Source organism: Elgaria multicarinata, chromosome 5, assembly GCF_023053635.1.
Source record: "Elgaria multicarinata webbii isolate HBS135686 ecotype San Diego chromosome 5, rElgMul1.1.pri, whole genome shotgun sequence".
Taxonomy (NCBI): Eukaryota; Metazoa; Chordata; class Lepidosauria; order Squamata; family Anguidae; genus Elgaria; species Elgaria multicarinata.
In genome coordinates this window covers 22,079,523-22,094,901 of record NC_086175.1, presented here as the reverse complement: position 1 = coordinate 22,094,901, position 15,379 = coordinate 22,079,523, and the positions used below count along the sequence as shown (strand labels likewise).

At 38.8% G+C, this 15,379-nt stretch overlaps 1 protein-coding gene across 1 annotated transcript in view; it reads left to right on the top strand.

The window, feature by feature from the left end:
• MYCBP2 (MYC binding protein 2) overlaps positions 1 to 15,379 on the top strand; it is a 165,405-nt gene extending 150,026 nt beyond the window's left edge. The window contains exons 72-83 of the mRNA XM_063126029.1: positions 140 to 236; positions 1,480 to 1,599; positions 2,602 to 2,703; positions 4,581 to 4,709; positions 4,856 to 4,988; positions 6,329 to 6,432; positions 7,427 to 7,615; positions 9,011 to 9,118; positions 10,768 to 10,977; positions 12,737 to 12,844; positions 12,958 to 13,123; positions 14,566 to 15,379. Of these exons, the coding sequence (XP_062982099.1) occupies positions 140 to 236; positions 1,480 to 1,599; positions 2,602 to 2,703; positions 4,581 to 4,709; positions 4,856 to 4,988; positions 6,329 to 6,432; positions 7,427 to 7,615; positions 9,011 to 9,118; positions 10,768 to 10,977; positions 12,737 to 12,844; positions 12,958 to 13,123; positions 14,566 to 14,681 (1,582 nt within the window). The 3' untranslated portion in view covers positions 14,682 to 15,379. The remainder of the gene's footprint in view (positions 1 to 139; positions 237 to 1,479; positions 1,600 to 2,601; positions 2,704 to 4,580; positions 4,710 to 4,855; positions 4,989 to 6,328; positions 6,433 to 7,426; positions 7,616 to 9,010; positions 9,119 to 10,767; positions 10,978 to 12,736; positions 12,845 to 12,957; positions 13,124 to 14,565) is intronic.

Here is a 15,379-nt window from a genome sequence, read left to right as displayed (position 1 = left end):
CTTACAGTTTCCTTTCTTTAAAAAAATGTTCAGAATTGTGTTCTTGATGCTTACAAAAATATGTTTTACTGCAAAAAGATGTGCTTGTATTTTAATTTGTTCCTTTTAACTCTTGATTATATTTTTTTTTTCTCTGTAGCTATCTTAGACGAGGTGAAAGCCACTGGTGGATGAAGGGCTCAACCCCAACACAGATTTCGGAGATTATTATTAAACTCATAAAAGACATGGCAGCTGTAAGCTTTCAACATCTCATCGTACTTGTACTTCTCTTTTCTACATTAAATTGATGTAGCACAAATGGGATTTTTCTTGTGAATGAGATGGGATTGTGTAATAAACAAACAGAAGCCATAATATTCTGCACACACAAAATCTAAAATGTGTCCACTTCCACCTGCCTAGTTTTATCAGTTAAATAACCTGAAATTCCTTTTCTAGTTTCTGTGCTTATGAGAGATGCCATCTGGATTTCTCAACATCCTAGTTATAGTACTCATTTAAAAAAACAGCTGATTTTTGCCACTGAATTTTATAGGCATTGATATAATAAGGTTGCCACTTCCAACCAAGATATTAAAAACTCTTTTGTCTGTAGAGCTCCATTGCTAGGGGGAGGCAGACAACTTTGGCTGTCCCCGGTCCTGTGTAGGACCAGGGTGGATGTCTTCCTCCTCCTTCCAGAAGATGTCACTTGAATCAGTATTTCAGGGTAGGGGAGAAATGAGTTTCTGCTTCATTTACTGGCCAAGCAATGTTTGTAGAGCTATGCCAGTTTTTTTCTTTTTACAAACTTTCAAGAAAACTACCGAAGGCCCCCCCTTTTTTTTTTCTTTTTTTTTTGCTGTGTACAGAACCTCTTTTTCTCCCTCTGCTGCTTCTTTGGGCCGTTTGGAGGATGGGTGCGGGGAAAATCTTTCTTCTTTCCCAGTGATCATAGCTAATCAGGGAACACATCAATATCACTAAAAGCTAAATTGATGCTTTGTCCCCAGTTTAATAGGTGTGAGAAAGGGAAGGGGAGAAGAAATTGCCCCATGACAGAGGCAACTGGGCTGCTTGAGCAGCAGGAACATGTCCTGCCTTGCTGTGCAACAATTTCGTTGTTGTACAGTGCAGCAGTACAAAGAACTTTCTAGATTGTGTCTAAAAGTAGATATTGTCTGCCCACATTACACGGTATGGCTGCCAAAAAAGAATGAGAGCTGCACCAAAAAGTTTCTATCTAGAACTTTATCCTCAATGTGAGTTCTCTTCCTTTCCCTTAGAAGTCCCACCCCTTACAGCCAATTATATAGATCATATATTTTATAAGCTAATAGGAGCAGGGCTAAGAAAAATCCATGCTAGGTTTTGGTGCCACCATGAAAATTTCATCAGAGCTCTCAATAAGATTTCTCAGGTTTCCCTGACTTTCTAAATCCATGCTAGTAATCTTTTTTTAAAAGTCTTCGATTTTCATTCCTCTGTCTTCTTTAGGGTCACTTATCTGAAGCTTGGTCCCGTGTGACAAAAAATGCTATTGCTGAAACAATCATTGCTTTAACCAAAATGGAAGAAGAATTCAGATCTCCAGTGCGGTGTATTGCAACAACCCGCGTAAGAGCCGTTCGTCTGTTCTTTTCCGATCACCAAAGCTTGCCTTGTGTTGTTTCCAATTAACGGTGCTCTTTTCCTTTTTACCCACATTGCATCACATTACAAAAGGGAACTCCTAGTGCTAATAACTGTGCAATATTGCTGTATTCCCCATCCATCCATCTCATCTTTTTGGTGATGAGGTCATAATTTCAGAAGTTCACAAAGGTTTTAAAAATGGGTATACACCATTCTATTTTCACATAATTCTACTAAGAGGCAACTTAGTTGTATAGGCATGTATAGGATATACAAGTCAAGTGACATTTGAAAATCTGACACAGTAGTGCTATTGCAGAGAAAATGTAAAGCCTGTGTCTTGCTCTGAACTTGCCCAAGTATTAAGATTTACAGGAAAAGCCCTATTGGGGGCTACATTACATGCAGAACCTTATTTGTTGGGCACACATGAAGGGACTTTCTCCTCAACTATGGAATGCACTCCCCCAAAAACTATATTAGCCTCCACTTTCATGGTCTGTAGAAAGAGTGTAAAAATGCATCTTTTATATTTAGCCTTTCAAAATGTGTAATTTTACTTTTTTTTACTGTTTTAATGTTCCTGTTTGTATATTTAGGTTTTACTGTTGTAAATGGTTGTACATAGCCTTGATGGCTTTTTAGCGGATAAAGGCGGTATATAAATGTTAATACTAAATTAAAGTAGTACTAAATTTCAAGAGGAGAAAATCCTAAAACGAGATGCCTATCAGTATGGCATGAAGTACAGAATATGCCAACTGATAGGCCAGTGCAGGCCTATCTTAAGTGTACAAATCCATCAGCCGTGCTGCTGACAATGGTGTGAGTAATGTTGCAAGAGAGAACTGCAGTCTGAAGCTTGTTGTATATTAAGGCATCTAGATAAAATCATTGGTTAAATGATTGGCCTTTATTTTCCTGCAACTAATGTAGGTTTACATATTGCTAAACAACTGTGTGAGTGTGTCCTCTTTTCCACAGCTTTGGCTGGCTCTTGCATCCCTTTGTGTGCTTGATCAGGACCACGTAGACAGACTTTCCTCTGGAAGATGGATGGGAAAAGATGGACAACAAAAACAGATGGTGAGACACAGACCAAAATAATAGAATCATAGAATCATAGAATAGCAGAGTTGGAAGGGGCCTACAAGGCCATCGAGTCCAACCCCCTGCTCAATGCAGGAATCCACCCTAAAGCATCCCTGACAGATGATTGTCCAGCTGCCTTTTGAAGGCCTCTAGTGTGGGAGAGCCCACAACCTCCCTAGGTAACTGATTCCATTGTCGTACTGCTCTAACAGTCAGGAAGTTTTTCCTGATGTCCAGCTGGAATCTGGCTTCCTTTAACTTGAGCCTGTTATTCCACGTCCTGCACTCTGGGAGGATTGAGATCAATGATCAATCTCATTGTTCTCTTTCCAAACTTTTCATTTCATTTATCTGAGCTTTCAGAGTAAAAATCACCAGAACCAAAACCTTTCCATTTTAGAGTTCTGAAGAATAACAGTCAGACTAAACCCAAATATATACATTGCTAGATAGGTTTCGAAAGATAGGCTAGAACTGCAAGTTTTGTGTTGCGAGTTTTGAAAAAGTTTTGCTGGAAATATTGATGCATACAGATTTCATCTGTATCAAGAATTATTAAAATCAGTTCAGATTTATTGCTTATAGCGTTAGGTTTTCTCCTTAAATGAAAAAATAAAAAACTCTAGAAAAAAATTAATTACCTTTCTGTCTACCAGCAAACATAAATTTTGCAGAAAACAAACTTCACAGAATTTTTCATGCATTCTTTAACTGCAGGCATTATAATTTTCTTTTAACAGTTGGACATGTTTTGTTTTATATCTGTTCCACTGCTTATCATATTTTTCTGCAGACTCCGGAAGTTGCTCAGCAATCTGTCAATCTCACTGCATTTCCAGGAGCAACCAATTATCTGTGCATCTTTTTATTTAATTTTTAAAAGCAGCTTGGTGGGGCAACTCATACTACACTGCGTAGGATCTTATCATAGCATTCTAGGTTGGGGAGGCTGAAAAGACGGGCTGGCTGGATCCCCTCTCCAGTTTTATGAGTAGCACTGCTTTAACTGTATTTTTGAGTTCATTGATTTCTATTTGTGTCTAGTTATACACCTAATGCAGTGTTTTTCAAACTGTGCTCTGGGGAACCCTGGGGTTCCTTGGAAGCTTATTGGTGTTCCTCGATAAGAAGGTCAGTGGTGGCTTATAAGCTTCTCTAAAAGCCAACTTGCCCATCATTAATAATACCTGTTCACTGTGTAACCACAGGAGTTTGAATGACCCCTTAAGAATCGAAGGCTTGTGGTTGAAAATAGCTACTGTGGAAGAAATGAGGAAGTTGGAATGCAACCAGCAGCTTTCATTAGATTCAGTGGACTGGTGTAATCAAATTTGGGATTGACTAGATTTTATTACATAAAAATATACATTATTGGTTCAGCAGATCAAAAAAACATTTTGACTCCATTAAAAGTCTGTTTGCAATTCCCATTAGTCCCAGCCAGTGTGGCCAACAGTCAAGGGGGTGATGAGAGGTGTAAGCCTACAACATTTGTAGGGCCAAAGGTTTCCCACCCCAGTTTTAGAAAAATTTAATATGTTTTTAAAAACACTGACTTGATTGGTTTCCCATGGCAGATGCTCCTCAGCAGACAAGTTGATGTGGAAGCAATGCTTGAAAGTAGAAATTTGGCAATCATTCTTCTAGTGTTCAACACATTATGTCCTGGCCATATTTCTGCCCACCCCCCACCTCTATTTTATATTTAAAAGAAAATTGCTGAGATTCTGAGATTCTTTAATTCCATTTTATATCTTTTAAGCGTATGTTTCTGCTTAGAAGTGATCAGTAGCGTGTTTCAAAGTACAGCTACATTTTTATCTTGTTTAAGTAGAAAAGAAAAACTTAACATTCCCTCTCGCTTCTTTCAGCCAATGTGTGATAACCACGATGATGGAGAAACAGCTGCAATCATCCTTTGTAATGTCTGTGGGAATCTCTGTACAGATTGTGATAGATTCCTCCATCTTCATCGGCGAACAAAGTCTCACCAGAGACAGGTGGGGCTTAAGACGTATTTTCTAACTGTCAGGAAAAAATGGCTTTTAAAATATAAAGGTCCATATTTAAAAATCTAATTGTATCTTTCAATTGTCTAAGTTCGCCAGTTCTGTAGATTGAATGTGTGTCTCGCCAAACTTGACAGGTGTTCAAAGAGGAGGAAGAAGCTATCAAGGTTGATCTTCATGAAGGCTGTGGTAGGACCAAACTGTTCTGGCTGATGGCACTAGCAGATTCTAAAACCATGAAAGCTATGGTGGAGTTCAGAGAACAAACAGGTGAAACATATTTTCAATTATTTTTTTATCCCGATTACTTGAAGGTTGGGGGTGCAAAATATATTACTGATAAAAATTTGTAAGATTAAATTCTCCAGTTGACTTTTCATTAAATAGAGATTATTCATTTACTAGCAAACACTGGGGACTCCTGTATAGTGTTAAGTGGATTCCACAAGATGTAGTGATGGCCACCAATTTGGATGGCTTTAAAAGGGGGTTGGATAAATTCCTGGAGGCGAAGGCTATTGATGGCTACTAGCCCTGATGGTTGTGTGCTATCTCCAGTATTCGAGACAGTAAGCCTGGGTGCACCAGTTGCTGGGGAACATGGGTGGGAGGGTGCTGTTGCACCATGTCCTGCTTGTTCCTCCCTGGCCAATGGCTGGTTGGCCACTGTGTGAACAGAGTGCTGGACTAGATGGACCCTTGGTCTGATCCAGCATCAGGGCGCTTCTTCTGTTCTTCTGATTGCCTGCTCAAACAGCAGAAAGTTTCCCATAAAGCAAATATACAACTAAGTACTTGGGCTCAAGTATTGATTCCTCCATGTATACATTTTCCTAGAAGGACACTATCCTCTACCTGGACTTTTGCTCATATTAAAGGCATGCATACTTCAGTTCTGTGGAACAGATAAAAAACATAGAAGGATTCAATTTTGTAATAATTTGAGCTGTCAAGTTTTGTTTTTTTAAAAAGCAGGTTTCTTGTTCCAGTTTGTTGCACAGGAGTGCTTGAGTGTGTTAAGTAATGCATGTGGAAATCTCAGAAGCCAGAGCACTTGTTAAATAATTCAGAGAAAGAGATCTAGAAGCAAAATAGTTAAATAAAATAATTCAAAATAAGAAGTAATTCATTTGTGTTTAATTTGCATTATTTATGCGAGCCTTGGTAGTAGAGTACCAGTGTAAAGTTATACTATATATTACATTACATTATATTTAATATATAATATAGCAAAATATTTTAAAATATAGTGATAGTTAGCGCTTAACTCCAGTTTGTTCTTGATATTTGTAGCGAAGTGGGAGAGCACATGTTTTGCATGTAGAAGATTTCAGATTCGGTCCCCTGGCACCTGCAGTTAAAAACCTTCGGTAGCAAGGCTGAGAAAGGCCCCTGCCTGAGTATTTCTAAAGCAGCTTCATATTTTCAAGCATTATATTTCTTCAAATTGTAATCCCTAGCTTTACTTGGTAGCTGTTTAAAGGTTTGCTTGTTAGATAAACTTCTGTGCTGTTAAAGTGGTTAACATTTGTCTGATCAATAATAACGAAATAATAAACATTCTTTAAATTCTGAGGGGGGTTCCATTTTTTCCCCTGTTGTTGATTTAGGCAAACCCGCCACAAGCAGCTCTGAAGCTTGCCGTTTCTGTGGCTGCCGAAACGGAACAGAATTATCAGCAGTGGGGAGTGTCTGTACTGATGCCGATTGCCAGGTTTGTATATATTAAACTCTGGAATCTTTCAACTCTGTTGCATGAACGTGAGGCATGCTATTTTTAAGTGATAAAGTATTTGTCTCTAATTTAAAGGCTCGACTACAGATTATGCACAAACATACATTAGGGTAAGCAGCTGCTGGGGATGATGGAGTAGTGTGGAAGGCTGGAGAAAGCCTCAGTACTCCTATTGCTTCTCTGCTCTAAATTCCCCCATTCAGTCACTAATTTGAAGGTAGGTAATGGACTGCCAGAGTATTCTTACAGGCATTTATGTGTAATGTGTAGTTGAGCCCTTAGAGCCAGAAGCTTGGTCCTTCAATAAATTTGACAATACAAACTGAGCCAGAAATGAATGTGTTGTCCAGAAATACTTTTAAGTGGATGGAGAGTTCAATAGTAGACAATAAAATATTTTCTAATGACTGACTTGGACAGTAGCACTCATTTCTCAATGAAGGTCTGGATTTCCTTTCATGGAAGATTTTATGGTAAGACTGGATGTGCTGTTTTATTTATCTTTCCGGGTACTGTCATCCTTTTGTGTTACTAGTTTTAGATAACCTCGAAGCACTGAGAGAGCACATGGTTGTTGCCTACCAATGCCCCCATGTATCTTTAGTTCTCTTCCTGTTCTTCAGGTAGTAGGAAGGGAAAGAAATGTATGCATAACTGAGAAAAGAGGCAGCAGGTTAAATAATTCATGTTCCCTCCTCATTTTGCCTTCTTCATTTTTCTTCTTTACTCACATACCTGCCAGACACTGATCTCCTTTCCCATGACCTTCTGCTCCTTGAAATACCTATTTCTGGCAAATGGAAGAGGAAATTTCTTTCTTCATAAATCAGAGAAGCATGCGCAACACTATTACTGCCACTGTTGTAGCTTAAACCTCTTGCTAGACCTTTTCACATGTCTGCAAAGTAACCATTGCTGGCCCTAACCCGTGATTAATATGTTTATAATGTTAGTTCATGTCTCTCTTTAATAGGAGTATGCTAAGATCGCCTGCAGTAAGACGCATCCTTGTGGTCACCCCTGTGGAGGTGTCAAGAACGAAGAGCACTGCTTGCCCTGTTTGTATGGTTGTGATAAGAGCACCACCACCCTTAAACAGGATGCCGATGACATGTGCATGATTTGTTTCACAGAAGCACTTTCAGCAGCACCAGCTATCCAGGTCTGAGTTTGCTTTTTATATCCAGAATCTCTACAAAGTGTTCCTCATCAATTAGTGTGAAACACTCACATGTAAATCATGTAATGCCAGTATGGAAGCCATAAAATGTTGAGATAAACTATTTTTGTGTTTTTTTGTGGTATTAAGGCTAGTACATGTTAATGTGTGCATTTCTGCATCTCTGAGTACAGCCCAAGTTGCATTTGTAGTCTCTTCAGCTTCTCACTGAGTAGCCTTCCTGTGACAGGTTTATCCAAAGCAGAAATCTATCCTGGTGCTCTGCTCAACTGCAGGCCTTGCCCAGGCAGAATGTCCTGTTATCAAGTCACCTATTTAGTGCCTAGTGATCTCTGGAATGAATTCGCAATCTTTGAGTGTTCTTGTTCAGCTTTGGTTGCCAATATCTAGCTCCAATGCCCTTTCTCATTTAAGTCAAATTTAGAGCTTTTTAAGAGCCTTTTAAAATTCTCTCTGTGTTTTTAAAGAATTTTAATAAAGGCACCTTTGCTGCTCTTTGGATTTATGTAAATTGTTTGTAAGTGATCTATGGTGTTAAGCATTAACTCTGAATACCTAAATTCCAGTTAAAGGTTTGCAAACCATGGCCATCTCTTTGGTTGCAAGGTGACAAGCATGTCTTGCTGGGATTCTGTGTACAACATACGGTCCTGATTCACATAACATGCTAAGCCATGATGGTTTATTTTCTGGCGGAACCCATGATGGGTCGGTGTGCCGTCTATGGGATGTTTCCACCGCCCACAACAGGCCAATCCACCCAAACACCCCACTCTGAAAACCCACACTCTACAGAAGGTACATAGTGGGCTGTTTGCATAATCCATGAGGTATAGTGGTTAGCAACCCATCATGGCTTAGCATTACATGTGAACCCAGCCACTCTCAATGGGCAGAGCTAGCTAAAGCATAATTTCACCAGACCTCTGGGAGTTTAACATGAGGTTAAGGCAACAAGTCATTGTTAGCACTAACTATGGTTAAATGTTACGTCTGCATTGAGCCTTTAAATAGTATGATGATACTTAAATGGAGAATTGCCTGTTTCAGCTTAACCAGTTACACTCATGTTTTATTGCAACCATTTCTCATAGCATACATTTTAGTAAGTTATGCTTCACTTACAAATTGCTAGCATGCCAGTTCAGGGTGCTTCCCCCCCCCCCCCCTTGAAGTCCCCATTGTAGTTAATATGGGTTAATGTAGTTTGTATGGATATTCATTTAAGTCATGTGAAAGTAAATCTCTTTTTTTTTTTCTTGTGAAATCAGGGAATATATTTGGGGTATGGCATTTACCTGCATAGGGCAAAGCTCAATATTACAATTCTCACTGTTTATTACTGTGAATGTATTGATGATTTTTTTCTCTTTGTAGTTGGACTGCAGTCATATATTCCACTTGCAATGCTGTTGTCGAGTTCTAGAAAACAGATGGCTTGGGCCACGGATAACATTTGGGTTCATGTCCTGTCCTATTTGCAAGGTGGGTACAGAGTCAGATACACTTTTAGAATCTGGAGAAACACATGCTGAAGGAGTAAGTGATGTGCTAGAATTTGAGAATCAAAATCAGGGCTGAAGCTGAACATCTTCATGAACTGGAATGCTGGACTGTGAGAAACAAAAGTACCCAGTCCAGTTTCCATTGACTTGTTGATTACCTGCAAAATGCATTGTTTTTAATGTAAAAATGGTATGCTGTGGAAGACTGAATGAAGATGTAGATGTATAAATAATTAACTAAGCTCATGCACCATTAGGGCCTCGTGTGGCGCAGAGTGGTAAGCGGCAGTTTCTGCAGCCGAAACACTCCCCACGGCCTGAGTTCGATCCCAGCGGAAGCTGGTTCTCGGGCAGCCGGCTCAGGTCGACTCAGCCTTCCATCCTTCCGAGGTCGGTAAAATGAGTACCCAGCTAGCTGGGGGAAAGGTAACCGCGACTGGGGAAGGCAATGGCAAACCACCCCGCTACAAAAGTCTGCCAAGAAAACGTCAGCAGAAGCAGGCGTCCTTCTAGGAGTCAGCAATGACTCAAGTGCTTGCACGAGAGGTTCCTTTCCTTTCCATGCACCATTAAGAATGACATCAAGGTTGTAGTAGCCTTCTGCTGGGGAAAATGAATCCGAAGAAAACACGCGTCATTTTAAAATAGTGGTCTGTTTAAATCATGCAGTGCCATGCATATTTACTCGGAAAGACTGGTAGGAAATATTAAGTACTAAATTGAAGTTTAAGTGGTCTGCATGCCACTTAAGATGCTGAATATAATTCTGAAATGCACAATCATATGCATGTTTAGACAGAAAAAGTCATATAGCTCCTGCATGGTTGGGGAATGATCAAAGTTGAAGGACATGTTTTCTGTCTAAACATGCATTGTATTGCACCCTTAGGGACCATTATAGGGCAAATAATTTAACATTAATGGACATTTTGACCAAGTAATAAGATTGGTGCTGGACGTGAATGCGAATTACTCCAAACTAGCCTTGTACATATGCCTCTGGATTACATAAATAAATATTAAAGCTTATCAGATTAATAATGTATACAAATTCATGTGTGATTTAGAAATGTAAATGGGGAATAGCATGCCATTTATTTTAATACAACAAGGAGGAAACATCCTGTGCAGGTAATGTGCAACAAAGAACACACTTTGAACTAACGTTGGTCATGCCAGTAATGTAGCGTAGTACCAAAATATATGGACTGTTTGAGGTTAGGTTTTTTTTTAAAAAAAATTAACCAACCTGTGATTCATCATTCTACTGAGGCTGTTAATATTAAAATAATGATGGTCAAGGAATAAAACAATGTTTCATTGCCTTGTAATCCTGTATACCTGTACTTAACAAATGTTATGAGAATCCTCAGCTAGAATTAAGACTCTTATGCTGCAGCCCTATACATACTGACCTGGGACTAAGTCCCATTAAATGGAAAGTAAACATGTGTAGGATTGTGGTATTTGTGTATATTATAAAATAAGTGTCTTGCTTTTGCAATTGATATTGCTTACACAAACCTTTGGGTTCATTTTCATTTGTTACATATTAAATGAAATACGTTTTTTGGGGCAAATATGTGATCACAAGTGGCTTAATGCTTCTTATTATTTTTATTATAACAGAACAAAATAAATCATACAGTATTAAAGGACTTGCTTGATCCAATCAAGGAACTCTATGAAGATGTGAAGAGGAAAGCATTGATGAGATTGGAATATGAAGGGCTGCACAAAAGTGAGGCCATTACAACACCTGGAGTTCGGTTTTATAATGACCCTGCTGGCTTTGCCATGAACAGATACGCTTATTATGTTTGTTACAAATGCAAAAAGGTAAGACTCAGTGCTCAGGCTGATTACTTAGATTAGTCTTAGACAACTTTTGGGAAGACATAGTCACAAATCACAAGTAACTTATCCAAACGATTGAGTGAAAGACAGAGGTACAGACTGAGCCTCAACACATTCCTTTGAATCTTTTTTCTCCCTTCCCAGCCTGCCCACCAACTTATTCCCCCATCTCTTTTCTCACTATGAATCACCATTTATACATTCAATGTCTAAAGTAAATGTGTTATTTTTTCTTTACATTAAAAAGTGGCAGGGATAGGGCACCTTAGTGGGCACCAGGAAAGGTGACCAGGGGTACACTGGGGCCCATGAGTACCGTATTGCCTACCCCTGGCTTAGAATAACCAGAGAGTAAACTGCTGAAAAGCTGGTATATTCTAACATATTCTATCACTTGAGCATGAATAGTGAGAAATCTGCCATTCGTGATTAAAATACTTGACAAAACGCATACTTTGCAAATGTATATAAACATTGTCCTACATAAAGGAAAATTGCATTTAATCTAAACAATACAGAAATATGTTAAAACCTAACTCAGCTATTGCACCACTTTCCAGTTCCAGTTTTATTCTTGAAAGATACATGGGGATGAGGATGAAGATTACAACTTTTCTTTTAATTATTAGTAGCCTGAAACTTGCTAGTGACACTTAACATAAACTGGAGATCTGCAGCCAAAGATTTGGTTGGTTATTTCCAGTCAATATATGAACTTCAGCAGTCCTTATTTCTGCAGTTCTTGGCTACATGCATCTCTCTCTCTCTCTCTCTCTACCCCCCTCCCTCCTTTAAATCTCTTATCCACCAACTTCTGAACCTCTTCCTCTTCTAAACTTGTTTCTTGTCATTATTATTATTATTTATTATTATTATTATTATTTTCATTGGACCAGCTGCCTTATAACTTTCTTGGATCCTGTCTTCCTAGGCTTCTACTGTTTTCAGTTCTCTTCCCTAGACACTTATGCCTGATCTGCCGATCTCTAGGTCTCAAGCAGCTTAGCCAGAAACCTTGTTGTCAGCACTGCGGTGACATTAGGGCAGCTCATCCAACCACCGACAGAGGCTTAGGCACCATTGCTATCTTAGTGCATTTGTAGTATAGATGTTTCAGCCCCATCTGTATAAAGTCCATCTTTTTAGAGGATGGATGCTGACATCCTTTCGTGGACATTTTTTAAAAAATCATAACTTATCACAATGTATAGTTCATAATTGGCTCAACTTTATAACAAACAACTCAAATTTCAAAACACATCTTCAGGACAAATACACTTGAGTATTTAATCACATTAGTAGGCTTCCCCTATTTGTGCTCCCTACCCAGTGATTTCCCCCATAGCCAGATAAATGAAAACAGCATTAAAATGATGCAAACATTTGCTGGGAGGGGAGGGTGGCAGGAAGTAAGCAAGAATGGGGACCCTGTGCAATCCCGCCCCACCCCCGTACTTGCAACAATTAGTTCTCTAATTTTTATCCCTATACATCCTGTCTGCCCTACTATCCCTCACCAAAAAAGAAAAAGGAAAGTGGAAGCAATAAAACATCCAGTTTTAATTGCCAACACATTCCAGTGAGCTAAACATTTAGACTTCTCCAATGGGCACAAATACACACATGGAAAGTTATTGTTAGTTGCTTTTTTCGCCAGCAAATGTATTTATTACAGCAAATTAACTTTTTTGTCCTCCGCTTATTATACTGTTAATAGTCGTTTTTGTGTTTTCCCCCTTAGGCTTATTTTGGAGGAGAAGCCCGTTGTGATGCTGAGGCTGGCCAGGGAGATGACTATGATCCTAGAGAGCTCATTTGTGGTGCCTGCTCTGATGTTTCAAGGGCTCAGGTAGTGAGACATTTTTGTCTGCGTTTTAAATAACATTTGAGATATATAAAGCAAATTCCTTTTAGCTTGTGTTAACTAGTTAACTTAGGCTTTTCTTTTCTTTTCTTCTGTAGATGTGTCCCAAACATGGTACAGATTTTCTAGAGTACAAATGCCGCTATTGCTGCTCAGTCGCTGTGTTTTTTTGCTTTGGGACAACACATTTTTGCAACGCTTGTCATGACGACTTCCAAAGAATGACGAGCATTCCTAAAGAAGAACTTCCACATTGCCCTGCAGGTAACATTTTAATATGTAGTTAAATGTATGTAAATTCATGCCAAATAGCCTCTTATATCAGGATTCTGTTACAATATTCTTCTTCCAGGTGAGTTTTAGAAACGTAGAAAAATAATTTAACAGATCTTACATGAGCATTTCATGTACTTGGCTCTACCAGGTGAGTTATAGTCAGCTTTCTGAGTGAAGGCTGATGTATTTTAAGGTAATAATAGTTCCCAAAACAAATGAGCAAAGTTATCACAGTAAAATTCATAACAAAATGGATCCTTCCTTATGGTTCACAGTACCTTTTGGAACATTCACGCTGTACCTTCGCATGAGAAGGAATTAGAAACATCCTATTCTGTACCTGATCATACTGTCCTCCTTGTGCTACAGTGATTCTGTGGTTCATGGCACCCACTTTTATTGTTATTTTCAGTGCATGGCAGTTCTCTTCTTGTGGGAAAACAAGCTCTGAGAATCCTTTAGCATGAGCAGAATTAGTCTGGCAAATCAGGTGACATGCAAAACTGTATGCCTGTGGAAGGAACAGTATAATCCAACATAAATCCTACTTAGAGTAGATCCATGGAAATGAATGTAGCTTAACTTAGTCACGACCAACTTAAGCACCATTCATTTCCATGGGTCTACTTCAAGTATGATTTAGATTGGAATTTACCCAAGCATTTTACATAAGCCACCTATCAAAAGAGAGCCAGAAGAAAGCACAGACCTGAGGGCTCAGAAAGGTAAAATAAAAAGTATAGTCTCTGAATTTCTTGAAGAGTTTATATTCCTATAACAAGCACGACATGGTAAAATGTCTTATCAGAACCAACTAAAGTTCACAATGTATGTTAAAAAAAAGGGGTGGGTGGGAAGGAAACATGTTTCTGGAAGAGGTGCAATGATAAACCCTGTTTGCAGCTTGAGTCTTTAGAGCAATCTTTTCAGACTAATGAAAAGAGGTGAAAAAGATCTCAGGTTACATAGAAACATGCTGGAATGCAGAAAGAAATGAAAAACATGTGTATTTGGATCTGCCTCTAGCACTCACAGGTTCCTTGCATGGTAGAGAACAGGGGAAAAAAGACTAGTAGCTGTTTTATTAGCAAACACGGATCAGAAGATTCAATGCTCCGGTTGAGACACCTAAAAAAATTATTGAATTTTTCTCCAAGCAGTGAATCTGTCTATCTGAATGTGTGCCTTTAGTTCAGATGGGTGATATAGCTGTGGCTTTTTCTCCACTTAGGATTGCCTGCCCCAGCAACACTGATAACATCACACAGAACTCTTATCTATGAAAATGCAGTTGGCAGTGGTGATGGGTTTCCTTTAGCATAAAGAATTTGGGGGCATAACATTGTATAATGTCACTATTTAACTGGATGCATTTCTTGGAGTTTGTGCAAGTTTTTACAGACTTCATTTTCTCTTAAACTATTTTTCAGGTCCCAAGGGCAAGCAGCTTGAAGGAACAGAATGTCCCCTTCATGTAGTCCATCCACCTACTGGTGAGGAATTTGCACTAGGCTGTGGAGTCTGCAGAAATGCACATACTTTTTAGTTCATAGTCCTCTTATTTGCCAGAGCAAAGCTGCTGTCATCCCATAAGTGTCCTGAGATCAATATAAACCACAATTAGAATGAGTATGGGACCATTTCATAATCCAGGGAAAAGGAACAATTTACAGCGCGAGAAGGATGCCAAATACCATGTACATAATCCTTGCTGTGGGAAACTGACATTTATGACCCAAGACATCAAAACTTGTGAGGTGTTTGCATGTGGCCATTACTCGCATCAGCTACAAAGCATTGGACACTTACAAATAAATAATTGCTGTCAACGAAGCGTTAAAGGCTCTCTGTTTCCATGGACTCCAAATGATGCTGGATATCAGATGAAGAAAAAGTTGATTATTGTATACTGACTTTTTTGTAATCCTGTACAATTGTAACTGCATCACGGGTAGGGGTGGATAAGAGGAGTATTCTGGTTTATTTCTTAGACTGTTATTAAAAAGTGTTAGGAAGGCATAAATGTAACCAGTATCACGCTGTATATATAAGATATCAATGTTTGTCCTGTATAAGAATTACTAAATTGTAAACAGCAATTTCATTTAAACTTCTGGGTTATGTTTGAGCCTGAAATTTTAATGAAGTGCAATACTGAGTGTGCCTCATATCTTGCAGCTGTAAACATAATGGAATGTATATGTCAATAAAGCCGCTGTACATTTTTATACAGTGAAAGTCTAA